Source organism: Triticum urartu, chromosome 2 (genome assembly GCF_003073215.2).
Source record: "Triticum urartu cultivar G1812 chromosome 2, Tu2.1, whole genome shotgun sequence".
NCBI classification, from domain to species: domain Eukaryota; kingdom Viridiplantae; phylum Streptophyta; class Magnoliopsida; order Poales; family Poaceae; genus Triticum; species Triticum urartu.
The window spans coordinates 552328363-552345530 of record NC_053023.1 but is presented as its reverse complement, the minus strand read 5'-3'; the positions used below and the strand labels follow the sequence as shown (position 1 = coordinate 552345530).

Below are 17168 nucleotides of genomic sequence, written 5' to 3'. Positions count from 1 at the left end.
ACTTTAGTCGGATCGGATTCGATGAAAATGGTCCTTATGAAGGGTAAATAGCAATTGGCATATCACGTTGTGGTTTTTGCGTAGGTAAGAAACGTTCTTGCTAGAAACCCATAGCAGCCACGTAAAAACATGCAAACAACAATTAGAGGACGTCTAACTTGTTTTTGCAGGGTATGCTATGTGATGTGATATGGCCAAAGGATGTGATGAATGATATATGTGATGTATGAGATTGATCATGTTCTTGTAGTAGGAATCACGACTTGCATGTCGATGAGTATGACATCCGGTAGGAGCCATAGGAGTTGTCTTAATTTATTTATGACCTGCGTGTCAACATAAACGTCATGTAATTACTTTACTTTATTGCTAACCGTTAGCTGTAGTAGTAGAAGTAATAGTTGGCGAGACAACTTCATGAAGACACGATGATGGAGATCATGATGATGGAGATCATGGTGTCATGCCGGTGACAAGATGATCATGGAGCCCCAAGATGGAGATCAAAGGAGCTATATGATATTGGCCATATCATGTCACTATTTGATTGCATGTGATGTTTATCATGTTTTTGCATCTTGTTTACTTAGAACGACGGTAGTAAATAAGATGATCCCTCATTACAATTTCAAGAATGTGTTCTCCCCTAACTGTGCACCGTTGCTAAAGTTCGTCGTTTCGAAGCACCACGTGATGATCGGGTGTGATAGATCCTTACGTTCACATACAACGGGTGTAAGACAGTTTTACACATGCAAAACACTTAGGGTTAACTTGACGAGCCTAGCATGTACAGACATGGCCTCGGAACACAAGAGACCGAAAGGTCGAGCATGAGTCGTATGGTAGATACGATCAACATGAAGATGTTCACCGATGATGACTAGTCCGTCTCACGTGATGATCGGACACGGCCTAGTTGACTCGGATCATGTAATCACTTAGATGACTAGAGGGATGTCTATCTGAGTGGGAGTTCATAAGATGAACTTAATTATCCTGAACATAGTCAAAAGGTCTTCGCAAATTATGTCGTGGCTCACGTTTCTGTTCTACTGTTTAGATATGTTCCTAGAGAAAATTTAGTTGAAAGTTGAGAGTAGTAATTATGCGGACTAGGTCCGTAAACTGAGGATTGTCCTCATTGCTTCATAGAAGGCTTATGTCCTTAATGCACCTCTCAGTGTGCTGAACCTCGAACGTTGTCTGTGGATGTTGCGAACATCTGACATACACATTTTGATAACTACGTGATAGTTCAGTTAAACGGTTTAGAATTGAGGCACCGAAGACGTTTTGAAACGTCGCGAAACATATGAGATGTTTCGAGGGCTGAAATTGGGATTTCAGGCTCGTGCCCACGTCAAGAGGTATAAGACCTCCAACGATTTTCTTAGCCTGCAAACTAAGGAGAAAAGCTCAATTGTTGTGCTTGTGCTCAGATTGTCTGAGTACAACAATCACTTGAATCCAGTGGGAGTTGATCTTCCAGATGAAATAGTGATGGTTCTCTGAAGTCATTACCACCAAGCTGCTAGAGCTTCGTGATGAACTATGATATATCAGGGACATATATGATGATCCTTGAGATATTCGCGATGGTTGACACCGCGAAAGTAGAAATCAAGAAGGAGCATCAATTGTTGATGGTTGGTGAAACCACTAGTTTCAAGAAGGGCAAGGGAACAAAGGGATACTTCATGAAACGGCAATTCAGCTGCTGCTCTAGTGAAGAAACCCAAGGTTGAACCCAAACCCGAGACTAAGTGCTTCTGTAATAAGGGGAACAGCCACTGGAGCAGAATTACCCAAGATACTTGGTAGATTAGAAGGCTGGCAAGGTCGATAGAAGTATATTGGATATACATTGTGTAGATGTGTACTTTACTAGTACTCCTAGTAGCACCAGGGTATTAGATACCGGTTCAGTTGCTAAGTGTTAGTAACTCGAAATAAAAGCTACGGAATAAACGGAGACTAGCTAAAGGTGAGCTGACGATATGTGTTGGAAGTGTTTCCAAGGTTGATATGATCAAGCATCGCACGCTCCCTCTACCATCGAGATTGGTATTAAAACATAAATAATTGTTATTTGGTGTTTGCGTTGAGCATAGACATGATTGGATTATGCCTATCGCAATACGGTTATTCATTTAAGGAGAATAATGGTTACTCTGTTTATTTGAATAATACCTTCAATGGCCTTACACCTAAAATGAATGGTTTATTGAATCTCGATCATAGTGATACGCATGTTCATGCCAAAAGATATAAGATAGTAATGATAGTACCACCTACTTGTGGCACTGCCACATAAGTCATATCGGTATAAAACGCATGAAGAAGCTCCATCTTTGGACTCACTCATTTTTGAAAAGTTTGAGACATGCGAACCATGTTTGTTGGTAGATATGCATGAAGAAACTCTATACAGATGGATCGTTTGGACTCACTTGATTTTGAATCACTTGAGACATGCAAATCATACCACATGGGCAAGATGACTGAAAGCCTCGTTTTCAGTAAAATGGAAATAGAAAGCAACTTGTTGGAAGTAATACATTTTGATGTGTGCAGTCCAATGAGTGCTGAGGCGTGTAGTGGATATCGTTATGTTCTTACTTCACAGATGATTTGAGTAGATGTTGAGTATATTTACTTGATGAATCACGAGTCTGAATTATTGAAAGGTTCAAGTAGTTTCAGGGTGAAGTTGAAAGATCGTCGTGACAAGAGGATAAAATATCTATGATATGATCATAGAGATGAATGTCTGAATTACGAGTTTGGCACAGAATTAAGACATTGTGGAAATTGTTTCACAACTAATACAGCCTGGAACACCATAGTGTGATGGTGTGTCCGAACATCATAACTGCACCCTATTGGATATGATGCATACCATGATGTCTCTTATCGAATTACCACGATAGTTTATGGGTTAGGCATTAGAGACAACCACATTCACTTTAAATAGGGCACCACGTAATTCCGATGAGATGACACCGTATGAACTATGGTTTAGAGAAACCTAAGCTGTCATTTCTTAAAAGTTTGGGGCTGCGACGCTTATGTGAAAAAGTTTCAGGCTGATAAGCTCGAACCCAAAGCGGATAAATGCATCTTCATAGGACACCCAAAACAGTTGGGTATACCTCCTGTCTCAGATTTGAAAGCAATAAGGGATTGTTTCTAGAATCGGGTCCTTTCTCAAGGAAAAGTTTCTCTCAAAAGAATTGAGTGGGAGGATGGTGGAGACTTGATGAGGTTATTAAACCGTCTCTTCAACTAGTGTGTGGCAGGGCACAGGAAGTTGTTCCTGTGGCACCTACACCAATTGAAGTGGAAGCTTATGATAGTGATCATGAAACTTCAGATCAAGTCACTCCCAAACCTCGTAGGACGACAAGGATGCATACTACTTCAGAATGGTACGTAATCCTGTCTTGGAAGTCATGTTGTTGGACAACAATAAACCTACGAGCTATGGAGAAGCGATGGTGGGCCTGGATTCCGATAAATGGCTCGAGGCCATATAATCCGAGAGAGGATCCATGTATGAAAACAAAGTGTAGACTTTGGAGAAACTACTTGATGGTCGTAAGGCTGTTGAGTACAGATGGATTTTAAAAGGAAGACGGACAATGATGGTAAGTATCACCATTAAGAAAGCTCGACTTGTCGTTAAGATGTTTTCCGACAAGTTCAAGGAGTTGACTACAATGAGACTTTCTCACTCGTAGCGATGCTAAGAGTCTGTTGGAATTATATTAGCGATTACTGCATTATTTATGAAATCTTGCAGATAGGATGTCAAAACATTGTTTCCTCGACGATTTTCTTGAGGAAAGGTTGTATGTGATACAACCGGAAGGTTTTGTCAATCCTGAAAGATGCTAATAAGTATGCAAAGCTCCAGCAATCCTTCTAGGGACTGGAGTAAGAATCTCGGAGTTGGAATGTATGCTTTGATAAGATGATCAAAGTTTTGGGTGTATACAAAGTTTATGAGAAACTTGTATTTCCAAAGAAGTGAGTGGGAGCACTATAGAATTTCTGATAAGTATATGTTGACATATTGTTGATCAGAAATGACGTAGAATTTCTGGAAAGCATATAGGGCTATTTGGAAAGTGTTTTTCAATGGAAAGCCTGGATTAAGCTACTTGAACATTGAGCATCAAGATCTATAAGGATAGATCAAAACGCTTAATGGTACTTTCAAATGAGCACATACCTTGACATGATCTTGAAGGTATTCAAGATGGATCAGTCAAAGAAGGAGTTCTTGCCTGAGTGGTAAGGTATGAAGTTAAGACTTAAAGCTCGACCACGGCAGAAGAAAGAGGAAGGACGAAGGTCATCCCCTATGTTTTTGTCATAGGCTCTATACGGTATGCCATGCTGAGTACCGCACCTGATGTGTGCCTTGCCACATATCTGGCAAGAGGGTACAAAGGTAATCTAGGAGTAGATCACCAGATAGCGGTCTAAATTATCCTTAGAGGAATAAGGATATGTTTCTCAATTATGGAGGTGATAAAGAGTTCGACGTAAAGAGTTACGTCGATGCAAGCTTAACACCTATCCGGATAGCTCTGAGTAGAGATACCGGATACGTATAATGGAGCAACAATTTAGAATAGCTCCAAGTAGAACAGTTATTTGAAATGGCTCCAAATAGAGCGTGGTAGCTCCATCTAGGAGATGAAATAAAGATTTGTAAAGCACACACGGATCTGAAAGGTTCAGACCCGTTGACTAAAACCTCTCTCACAAGCAACATGATCAATCCCAGAACTCATTGAGTGTTAATCACATAGTGATGTGAACTAGATTATTGACTCTAGTAAACTCTTTGGATGTTGGTTACATGGCGATGTGACCTGTGAGTGTTAATCACATGGCGATGTGAACTAGATTATTGACTCTAGTGCAAGTGGGAGACTGTTGGAAATATGCCCTAGAGGCAGTAATAAATTAGTTATTATTATATTTCCTTGTTCATGATAATCGTTTATTATCCATGCTATAATTGTATTGATAGGAAACTCAGATACATGTGTGGATACATAGACAACACCATGTCCCTAGTAAGCCTCTAGTTGACTAGCTCGTTGATCAATAGATGGTTACGGTTTCCTGACCATGGACATTGGATGTCGTTGATAACGGGATCACATCATTAGGAGAATGATGTGATGGACAAGACCCAATCCTAAGCTTAGCTCAAAGATCGTGTAGTTCGTATGCTAAAGCTTTTCTAATGTCAAGTATCATTTCCTTAGACCATGAGATTGTGCAACTCCCGGATACCGTAGGAATGCTTTGGGTGTGCCAAATGTCACAACGTAACTGGGTGGCTATAAAGGTACACTACAGGTATCTCCGAAAGTGTCTGTTGGGTTCGCACGAATCGAGACTGGGATTTGTCACTCCGTGTGACGGAGAGGTATCTCTGGGCCCACTCGGTAGGACATCATCATAATGTGCACAATGTGATCAAGGATTTGATCACGGGATGATGTGTTATGGAACGAGTAAAGAGACTTGCCGGTAACAAGATTGAACAAGGTATCAGGATACCGACGATCGAATCTCGGGCAAGTATCGTACCGCTAGACAAAGGGAATTGTATACGGGATTGATTAAGTCCTTGACATCGTGGTTCATCCGATGAGATCATCGTGGAACATGTGGGAGCCCAACATGGGTATCCAGATCCCGCTGTTGGTTATTGACCGGAGAGTCATCTCGGTCATGTCTGCATGTCTCCCGAACCCGTAGGGTCTACACACTTAAGGTTCGGTGACGCTAGGGTTATAGAGATATTAGTATGCGGTAACCCGAAAGTTGTTCGGAGTCCCGGATGAGATCCCGGACGTCACGAGGAGTTCCGGAATGGTCCGGAGGTAAAGAATTATATATAGGAAGTGCTATTTCGGCCATCGAGACAAGTTTCGGGGTCACCGGTATTGTACCGGGACCACCGGAAGGGTCCCGGGGGTCCACCGGGTGGGGCCACCTGCCCCGGGGGGCCACATGGGCTGTAGGGGGTGCGCCTTGGCCTATATGGGCCAAGGGCACCAGCCCCAAGAGGCCCATGCGCCAAGAGAAGAGAAAAAGGGGAGAGTCCTAAAGGGGGAAGGCACCTCCGAGGTGCCTTGGGGAGGATGGACTCCTCCCCCCCTTGGCCGCACCCTTCCTTGGAGGAAGGGGCAAGGCTGCGCCCTCCCCCTCTCCCTTGGCCCTATATATAGTGGGAGGAAGGGAGGACAACCATATCTAAGGCCTGGCGCCTCCCTCTCCCTCCCACGACACATCTTCCTCCTCCCGCAGCGCTTGGCGAAGCCCTGTTGGAATCCCGCTACTTCCACCACCACGCCGTCGTGCTGTTGGATCTCCATCAACCTCTCCTTCCCCCTTGCTGGATCAAGAAGGAGGAGACGTCGCTGCTCCGTACATGTGTTGAACGCGGAGGTGCCGTCCGTTCGGCGCTAGGATCATCGGTGATTTGGATCACGACGAGTACGACTCCATCAACCCCGTTCTCTTGAATGCTTCCGCGCGCGATCTACAAGGGTATGTAGATCCACTCCTCCCTCGTTGCTAGATGACTCCATAGATAGATCTTGGTGACACATAGGAAAATTTTGAATTTATGCTATGTTCCCCAACATGAAGTTCATCACAAAGCTCTTGTAGCTCGGTGGAAGCGACTGAAGGATTCTGTCAATGACCGCGTCATCCGGGAGATTAACTCCCAGCTGAGTCAAGCGGTTATGTAACCCAGACATAGTGAGTACGTGCTCACTGATAGAACTATTTTCCTCCATCTTACAGCTGAAGAACTTGTCAGAGACTTCATATCTCTCGACCCGGGCATGAGCTTGAAAAACCATTTTCAGCTCTTCGAACATCTCATATGCTCTGTGTCTCTCAAAACGCTTTTGGAGCCCCGGTTCTAAGCTGTAAAGCATGCCGCACTGAACGAGGGAGTAATCATCGGTACGTGTCTGCCAAGCATTCATAACGTCTTGCTCTGCAGGGAGAATAGTTGCTTCACCTAGCGGTGCTTGTAGGACATAATCTTTCTTGGCAGCTATGAGGATGATCCTCAGGTTCCGGACCCAGTCCGTATAGTTGCTGCCATCGTCTTTCAGCTTGGTTTTCTCTAGGAACGCGTTGAAGTTGAGGACAACGTTGGCCATTTGATCTACAATACATGTTGTAAAGATTTTAGACTAAGTTCATGATAATTAAGTTCATCTAAATCAAATTATTCAATGAACTCCCACTTAGATAGACATCCCTCCAGTCATCTAAGTATAACATGATCCGAGTTAACTAGGCCGTGTCCGATCATCACGTGAGACGGACTAGTCAACATCGGTGAACATCTTCATGTTGATCGTATCTTCTATACGACTCATGCTCGACCTTTCGGTCTTCTGTGTTCCGAGGCCATGTCTGTACATGCTAGGCTCGTCAAGTCAACCTAAGTGTTTGCATGTGTAAATATGTCTTACACCCGTTGTATGTGAACGTTGGAATCTATCACACCTGATCATCACGTGGTGCTTCGAAACAACGAACTGTCACAACAGTGCACAGTTAGGGGGAACACTTTCTTGAAATTATTATGAGGGGTCATCTTATTTACTACCGTCGTTCTAAGTAAACAAGATGCAAAAACATGATAAACATCACATGTAATCAAATAATAATAGTGACATAATATGGCCAATATCACATAGCTCCTTTGATCTCCATCTTGGGGCTCCATGATCATCTTGTCACCGGCATGACACCATGATCTCCATCATCATGATCTCCATCATCGTGTCTCCATGAATTTGCTCGCCAACTATTACTTCTACTACTATGGCTAACATGTTTAGCAATAAAGTAAAGTAATTTACATGGCGTTTCTCAATGACACGCAGGTCATACAAAAATAAAGACAACTCCTATGGCTCCTGCCGGTTGTCATACTCATCGACATGCAAGTCGTGATTCCTATTACAAGAACATGATCTCATACATCACATATATATCATTTATCATTCATCACAACTTTGGCCATATCACATCACAGAACACTTGCTGCAAAAACAAGTTAGACGTCCTCTAATTGTTGTTGCAAGTTTTATGTGGCTGCAATAGGGTTCTAGCAAGAACGTTTTCTTACCTACGTGAAAGCCACAATGTGATTTGTCAACTTCTATTTACCCTTCATAAGGACCCTTTTCATCGAATCCGCTCCAACTAAAGTGGGAGAGACAGACACCCGCCAGCCACCTTATGCAACTAGTGCATGTCAGTCGGTGGAACCGGTCTCACATAAGCGTACGTGTAAGGTTGGTCTGGGCCGCTTCATCCCACAATACCGTTGAAGCAAAATAGGACTAGTAGTGGCAAGAAAGTTGACAACATCTACGCCCACAACAAATTGTGTTCTACTCGTGCAAAAGGAACTACGCATAGACCTAGCTCATGATGCCACTGTTGGGGAACGTTGCAGAAAACAAAAAATTTCCTACGGTTTCACCAAGATCCATCTATGAGTTCATCTAGCAACGAGTGATCGGATTGCATCTACATACCTTTGTAGATCACGCGCGGAAGCGTTCATAGAACGGGGATGAGGAAGTCGTACTCGACGTGATCCAAATCACCAGAGATCCTAGCGCCGAACGGACGACACCTCCGCGTTCAACACACGTACGGTCAGCGTGACGTCTCCTCCTTCTTGATCCAGCAAGGGGGAAGGAGAGGTTGATGAAGATCCAACAGCACGACGGCGTGGTGATGGATGCAGGGGTCACCGCAGCAGGGCTTCGCCGTTCTACTGCGAGAGGGAGAGGTGTAGCAGGGGAGAGGGAGGCGCCAAGACTCAAGGGTGTGGCTGCCCCTCCCTCCCCCCTTTTATATAGGCTCCCCTAGGGGGGGCGCCGGCCCTAGGAGATGGGATCTCCTAGGGGGGCGGCGGCTAAGGGTGGAGTGGCCCCCAAGGCAAGTGGGGCGCCCCCCACCCTAGGGTTTCCAACCCTAGGCGCAGGGGGTGGGCCAAGGGGGGCGCACCAGCCCACTATGGGCTGGTTCCCCTCCCCACTTCAGCACATGGGGCCCTCCGGGATGGGTGGCCCCACCGGGTGGACCCCCGGGACCCATCTGGTGGTCCCGGTACAGTACCGGTGACCCCTGAAACTCTCCCGATGGCCGAAACGGCACTTCCTATATATAATTCTTCACCTCCGTACCATTCCGGAACTCCTCGTGACGTTCGGGATCTCATCCGGGACTCCGAACAACTTTCGGGTTACTGCATATTCATATCTCTACAACCCTAGCGTCACCGAACCTTAAGTGTGTAGACCCTACGGGTTCGGGAGACATGTAGACATGACCGAGACGGCTCTCCGGTCAATAACCAATAGCGGGATCTGGATACCCATGTTGGCTCCCACATGCTCCTCGATGATCTCATCGGATGAACCACGATGTCGAGGATTCAAGCAACCCCGTATACAATTCCCTTTGTCAATTGGTACGTTACTTGCCCGAGATTCGATCGTCGGTATCCTAATACCTCGTTCAATCTCGTTACCGGCAAGTCACTTTACTCGTACCGTAATGCATGATCCCGTGACCAGACACTTGGTCACTTTGAGCTCATTATGATGATGCATTACCGAGTGGGCCCAGAGATACCTCTCCGTTATACGGAGTGACAAATCCCAGTCTTGATCCGTGTCAACCCAACAGACACTTTCGGAGATACCCGTAGTATACCTTTATAGTCACCCAGTTACGTTGTGACGTTTGGTACACCCAAAGCACTCCTGCGGTATCCGGGAGTTACACGATCTCATGGTCTAAGGAAAAGATACTTGACATTGGAAAAACTCTAGCAAACGAACTATACGATCTTGTGCTATGTTTAGGATTGGGTCTTGTCCATCACATCATTCTCCTAATGATGTGATCTCGTTATCAATGACATCCAATGTCCATAGTCAAGAAACCATGACTATCTATTGATCAACGAGCTAGTCAACTAGAGGCTTACTAGGGACATGTTGGTGTCTATGTATTCACGCATGTATTACGATTTCCGGATAACAAAATTATAGCATGAATAAAAGACAATTATCATGAACAAGGAAATATAATAATAATCCTTTTATTATTTCCTCTAGGGCATATTTACAACATATATTACTCCCTCATAATAATTTTCAGTAGCATCATAAATGAATTCAACAATATAACCAGCACCTAAAGCGTTCTTTTCATGATCTACAAGCATAGAAAATTTACTACTCTCCACACAAGCAAAATTCTTCTCATGAATAATAGTGGGAGCAAACTCAACAAAATAACTATCATGTGATTGAAAATTAAGATCAAGATGACAAGTTTCATGGTTATCATTATTCTTTAAAGCATACGTGCCATCACAATAATCATCATAGATAGGAGGCATGCTTTTATCATAATAAATTTGCTCATCAAAACTTGGGGGACAAAAAATATCATCTTCATCAAACATAGCTTCCCCAAGCTTGTGGCTTTGCATATCATTAGCATCATGGATATTCAAGGAATTCATACTAACAACATTGCAATCATGCTCATCATTCAAATATTTAGTGCCAAACATTTTATAGATTTCTTCTTCTAGCACTTGAGCACAATTATCCTTTCCATCATACTCACAAAAGATATTAAAAAGGTGAAGCGTATGAGACAAACTCAATTCCATTTTTTATAGTTTTCTTTTATAAACTAAACTAGTGATAAAACAAGAAACTAAAAGACTCAATTGCAAGATATAAAGATATACCTTCAAGCACTCACCTCCCCGGCAACGGCGCCAGAAAAGAGCTTGATGTCTACTACACAACCTTCTTTTTGTAGACGTTGTTGGGCCTCCAAGTGCAGAGGTTTGTAGGATAGTAGCAAATTTCCCTCAAGTGGATGACCTAAGGTTTATCAATCCGTAGGAGGCGTAGGATGAAGAAGGTCTCTCTCAAGTAACCCTGCAACCAAATAACAAAGAGTCTCTTGTGTCCCCAACACACCCAATACAATGGTAAATTGTATAGGTGCACTAGTTCGGCGAAGAGATGGTGATACAAGTGGTATATGGATAGTAGATAAAGGTATTTGTAATCTGAAATTATAAAAACAACAAGGTAACTAATGATAAAAGTGAGCGTAAACGGTATTGCAATGCGTGGAAATAAGGCCTAGGGTTCATACTTTCGCTAGTGTAAGTTCCCTCAACAATACTAACATAATTGGATCATAAAAGTATCCCTCAACATGCAACAAAGAGTCACTCCAAAGTCACTAATAGCGGAGAATGAACGAAGAGATTATGGTAGGGTATGAAACCACCTCAAAGTTATTACTTCCAATCAATCTATTGGGCTATTCCTATATGTGTCACAAACAGCCCTAGAGTTCGTACTAGAATAACACCTTAAGACACAAATCAACCAAAACCCTAATGTCACCTAGATACTCCAATGTCACCTCAAGTATCCGTGGGTATGATTATACGATATGCGTCACACAATCTCAGATTCATCTATTCAACCAACACAAAGGACCTCAAAGAGTGCCCCAAAGTTCCTACCGAAGAATCATGACGAAAACGTGTGCCAACCCCTATGCATAGGTTCATGGGCGGAACCCGCAAGTTGATCACCAAAACATACATCAAGTGAATAACGTGATATCCCATTGTCACCACAGATATCCACGGCAAGACATACATCAAGTGTTCTCAAATCTTTAAAGACTCAATCCGATAAGATAACTTCAAAGGGGAAACTCAATCCATTACAAGAGAGTAGAGGAGGGAAGAAACATCATAGGATCCAAATATAATAGCAAAGCTCACGATACATCAAGATCGTACCATCTCAAGAACACGAGAGAGAGAGAGAGAGATCAAACACATAGCTATTGGTACATACCCTCAGCCCCGAGGGAGAACTACTCCCTCCTCGTCATGGAGAGCATCGGATGATGAAGATGGCCACCGGAGAAGGATTGCCCCCTCCGGCAGGGTGCCGGAACGGGTCTAGATTGGTTTTCGGTGGCTACGGAGCCTTCTGGCGGTGGAACTCCCGATCTATTATGCGTTCTGAAAGTTTTACAATACGTAGGTATATGTGGGTGAAAGGAGTACGTCGGTGGACCGAAGGGGGGGCACGAGGCAGGGGGCGCGCCCCTACCCTCGTGAGCACCTCCTTCATCTTCTGACGTAGGGTCCAAGTCTATCCGGTAGGTTTCCTTTCAAAAATAACTTCTCCAGTTGATTTCGTTCCGTTTTGACTCTGTTTGATATTCCTTTTCCTCGAAACACTGAAATAGGCATAAAACAGCAAATCTGGGCTGGGCCTCCGGTTAATAGGTTAGTCCCAAAAATAATATAAAAGTGGAAAATAAAGCCCAATATTGCCCAAAACAGTAGATAATATAGCATGGAGCAATCAAAAATTATAGATACGTTGGAGACGTATCAGTGCCATGTCGGTTGCCTGTAGAAGTGCGATGGTCGTGCTTAAAGTAGGCGAGGAATAACCCAACAACATGAAGACCATGCACGGACGGTGGCAATCCTACACTCCATCGAGGGAGGCAATGTAGCGGACACCACAATAGACGTCAATGCATCACTGGTATAGTGAACTTCTATACAAACGGTTTTTAACCCCTTTCGGTGACGACATTTTAAACCGTCGCCTTATTGATGTGTGCGATAGAGGATCCTTCCCACACGACCCAGAAACCGTTGGGGATATGGAGCCATGATGCAGCGATGCAACAACATATCACACACACCACATTCTGGTACACGTGTGGGATTGGTGATCAAACGTTTCTAATGACGCAGTGAAACCAAACGGTGTTTCATACTGAACCGTTTGTGAAACAGTATCCAAGGCACACGGGCAACATAAGAACTGTGTGCGATATGTGCCCCATCGCACACGAGTTTTCTGCGAAAATCGTCTGCCATGCATGACACCATCGCACACGTTTCACGAACAATTATCGTGTGCGATAATGTGCTATCACAAATGGTTCAAGAGCCCCTTCACACACATACAAGTAATGCAGATCATTTCTGATTTGTTGCATATCACCGACGGTTGCGGTATGAGTGACGTATGCTTTCCATTTGGGATCGCACCACGTTTCCTGAAAAATTTACGAGCGGAATTGTATTTTACATTGGGCACGGTTTATTATAAGCTCCCGTGTGCGATAATGTGCTATCACAAATGGTTCGGGAGCCCCTACGCACATGTAGAAGTGCTACAAATAGTCAGCGATCTGCTGTCTATCACCGACGGTTCCGCTACGATTGACGCATGCTTTCCGTTGTGGATCGCACACACTCATTTAGTTGAACCGTTTGCACATCAATGGCCAGGTTAAACCAAAAATATCGCATTTGAATCGGCATGGAAAAAGCAAATTCGCCACAATATGCAATTGAATAAATAGTGTCCACGGGAATAATATTCATCAGAATTCACAACAATTGCAATTGAATAAATGGTAGCTAAACTATAATTATTTGTCGACATATATATGCATTACATAATTAATCATAGTATACAAGATACGAAGACCTCGTCACATGGAAAACAATGGATCCATGCGTATATATTTAGCGGCTAACTCTTACTCATTGTTTCAGGAGAAGGCATGCTGAAATCTTCATTATCACCATTGGGCTTGATGTAGTGATTCAGGAAGAAATTACTAATAAATCTCTTAACCATCAGTGATTCACAAGCGGGGAGCGGTTCAGGGATCCTCGGTTCAAAGATGAGTTGTAGTTTTTTTAAGATCAAAATGTGCCATATGAGTGGAGTAAAAGATATTAATTAAGATAGACTTACTGTACTAATTCACGAGCATGTTCATAACTATCGGTAGATCTGCGGATGAAGATCATGTGTTTACAAACATAATATCCTTAAAGGTTGGTCCCTTCACAACCACATAGTATCCAGATTTTTCCATGGCTCTTCTTGCATGGGCAACCTACACAACCACATGATGACGGCGTACTCCTCATCCATGTCTGTTGCTGTTGACATCCTCCAAGCAGCCGCAACAACGTCTGGTAGAAGTCCGAACATAGCAGATCTAGAGGATGGGATTAGAAAGGAAGAATAGGTTGGGGAAAGAGGAGCGAGAAAAAAGACGAGGCAACTGTGTTGTGCGCATCACAAATATTAATGTTAACTAAGTTGGTGTCTCGATTTGTTGGTTGTGGGCGTTAATAAATCACCAGAAACTAATCTAGCGGAATAGGCACAAGTTCCAACATGCAAAACTGAATGCATATACTAAGTTTCATGACGAAAAGGATCCATCTCGTAGATTGTAACTTGACAGAACAAGAGAAACATGTTAGCATTGAAAATAAAATCAAATAATACAAAAAACAGTGCACTTTGAAGAATGAAATTGAAATCGTATCTGCTAGGAGGAGAATCATAACTATGACATCGGAGTGTTTTCATAGATGAATATTTGACAATATAAGAATGCAGGTATTGAAGAATAGAAATGTGCATATTTGAGGCTAGAGAACAGAAAAAACTTGGGAAAACAACAGTAGCAATTTTGCACGGAAAGAACAATGCATGAAACAGAGAACAGATAGGACAGCACGAATGGATGAGTGGAAATCACGTAAAGAAAAGTAATTGGACAGAAGAAAAACCGAAAAAGAAGAGGAAGAAAAATCGACGGCCGCAGGCGTTTTCGTAGATGCGTGCCCTACGAATTTTCGATCACAAAAGGCACACAAACTAAGATTGCCACATTTGATCCCCGAAGTTGATGACATTTAAGCCGAAATCTGCAGCGATTTTCGTCTAGCTCCATTACTGATTCCGAAATTTGAATTTTAAACTCACTTTCACCTCCGTCCAAGAAAGAGAGGAGGAAAGCGCGGCGAGCAAGGCAAAGCTAGCTGTGAGTAATCCTCCAACGGGCCTGGGCTGACGATCACCTCACCTGCTCAGCAACACGCAGTCGTCGTCCCATCACCAGCTGTGCCTCACGTCATCACAGCGGAATCCCCGGGCGCACCCCAGCACCCATCTAGGTCACTGCGCACGGGACCCACCCAGCCCCCCGTAACGGCGAAGCGGAGCCTCTCCTGCCGCCCGGCCCAATCAGAGCGGCCGGACGCCCGCCACATGTCCCGCGGCACGTGAGACCCCGTACGGGGGAAGCGCAAAAGACCTCGCCCCTGCGGCGCGTCTGGACGGACGGAAGGAGGATCGGAACGGAACAGAACAGCAAAGCCTCTCTCCCAGTTTACTTCGGGTTCGTTCCTCCGGCGGCCGCCTGCACGGAGCCCGGCGCCGGGGCCAAGGCCGGATTGGATGGCTCATGCCGCCCACGCGAGGTCGCGCTGCGTCGTCGCGCTGCTCTTCGCCGTCGCCGTCTTCCTCGCCTGCTTGCCGCCCGCCGCCACCGCCTCCGCCTCCTCGTCTTCCCGGGCAGGTACGTCGTCTCGTCCGCCATGCGTTCGTTGCTCTCTAGAACCCCCGCCGCAAGGCCACCTTCCTGCTCCTCGCGCCGCCCGGAAATCTCCTGCGCTCTTTGACGCCCTTGTTGGCTTCCCTCGCAGCGGCGGCGGCATTGCAACGAGTCGAGATGGCGGCCATGTACACCCCGCAGGACCTGCAGGAGAAGCCGGATGTGACCAAGGTACGTACGCGACCACGAACGGCGCCCGCGCCGCCATGCCACGGCTTCGGGACTAAGGAAAGGCCGCTCCTTTGGAGGTGGTTTCTTGTCGTCGTGTTTCGAGCTCATGGGGTTTTCATTTTCGGCGCACAGGACGCGGAGGAGGACGTGAGCACGACGGGGTTCGGCGCGGAGGAGGAGAGGGAGGTGCCCACCGGGCCGGACCCCATCCACCACCACGGCAGGGGACCCAGGCGCCGGCAGTCGCCCTGATCGGCAGACGACGAGGATGCTTCCGTGGGTCGGTTCGTCCAGCGTGAGTGAGCCATGAATCAAGAACCAGATTCTGATACTATGTCCTATGCATGGGTGCTCTGTTGAATCTGCACATTGGATTCTGATTCCATTGTTGTTGTAGGGTACTAATCAAAGGAAATGGGGAAGAGCTACAATTCATAATAAGCGTTGTACAATGAGCTGTTCTTCCTCTAAACAAACTTATTTGTTATTCTTAGTTTGTTACTGCTTGCTTGCCTCCCCTGTGATTTTGCTTTTTTGTGTGGCGTTGATGTTTAAATAGATAACTGGCTCCTGTTTCAAGTGCCTTCTATACGTTGATGCATGATTGTCCAATTGAAATTGGGGCCAAGAAGCAATAACTCCTTTTTCGTTCCAACAAAATGGAAATTTTGTTCTGTTCAGTGTTAGGGCTGGGAAAGAGTTCATCAACAGTTTGTACTGTGCACAGCTAGCTATTGCCTCAATTCGTCCAAGGCTTCAATTTCTTCACATTATTTTGCCTAGATTTGCTAGCATTGTGGGTATTGTAGTCTTTTGAGTTGAACAAAAATCTTGTTGCAACAAATTTATATGTTCATGTTCAATGTTTAACATGTAGTACTAGTTCAGTTACGACTACGCCGTTGTGTACTTCAATTGTTTGCATGGCCACAAGGGCAGCTTTGCCTATGTACTCTAGATGAATATGAAAGAGTTGTGCATCATAAATTGGATTACGTTTTGATGTTGCTGGAACTACATTTACTCGGGAGTTTGAAGTGGTTGTCTGCTGGTACCAAGGTTTATCAGATTTCCTACACCCTGCAGAAGTCAGAAGTACTCTGTAACTCTGTTTTAGGTTCTGGAAAGATGCCAAGGATCAAACTGGAACACATGTATCTGTTTGCACTGCAAGGGTTCGTACAAATGCGCTGATACAAATCGCCTTTTGTTCCATTAGCATCTCATCTACTGGACCTGTCAATCTGTCATTCCTCTGAAGTGCATTCCCTCTAGTATTTCAGTATGTTTAATGGATTCAGATTTTGTGGAAAATGATTCAGATGTGTCAAACAAAAGAAGTACTTGCCTGATTTAGTGAGATACATTTATGTTGCTGGAACTATATTATTTACTCTGTACTTTCA

General features: G+C 44.5%; 1 protein-coding gene across 1 annotated transcript; it reads left to right on the top strand.

Moving 5' to 3' along the window:
- The first annotated feature begins 15260 nt into the window (after positions 1-15260).
- Positions 15261-16397, top strand: LOC125538700. Its single transcript, XM_048701973.1, has 3 exons — positions 15261-15555; positions 15683-15762; positions 15895-16397. The coding sequence occupies exons 1-3, from the start codon at positions 15435-15437 to the stop codon at positions 16012-16014; spliced, it is 321 nt and encodes a 106-aa protein (XP_048557930.1). The 5' UTR covers positions 15261-15434; the 3' UTR covers positions 16015-16397.
- The last annotated feature ends 771 nt before the right edge of the window (positions 16398-17168 follow it).

Excerpts from the sequence above, each read along its gene's own strand:
- LOC125538700 (XM_048701973.1), top strand. The coding sequence starts at position 15,435 with ATGGCTCATGCCGCCCACGCGAGGTCGCGCTGCGTCGTCGCGCTGCTC. Across the intron at positions 15,556-15,682 it reads CTCCTCGTCTTCCCGGGCAG|CGGCGGCGGCATTGCAACGA; the intron begins GTACGTCGTCTC and ends CTTCCCTCGCAG. Across the intron at positions 15,763-15,894 it reads AGAAGCCGGATGTGACCAAG|GACGCGGAGGAGGACGTGAG; the intron begins GTACGTACGCGA and ends TTCGGCGCACAG.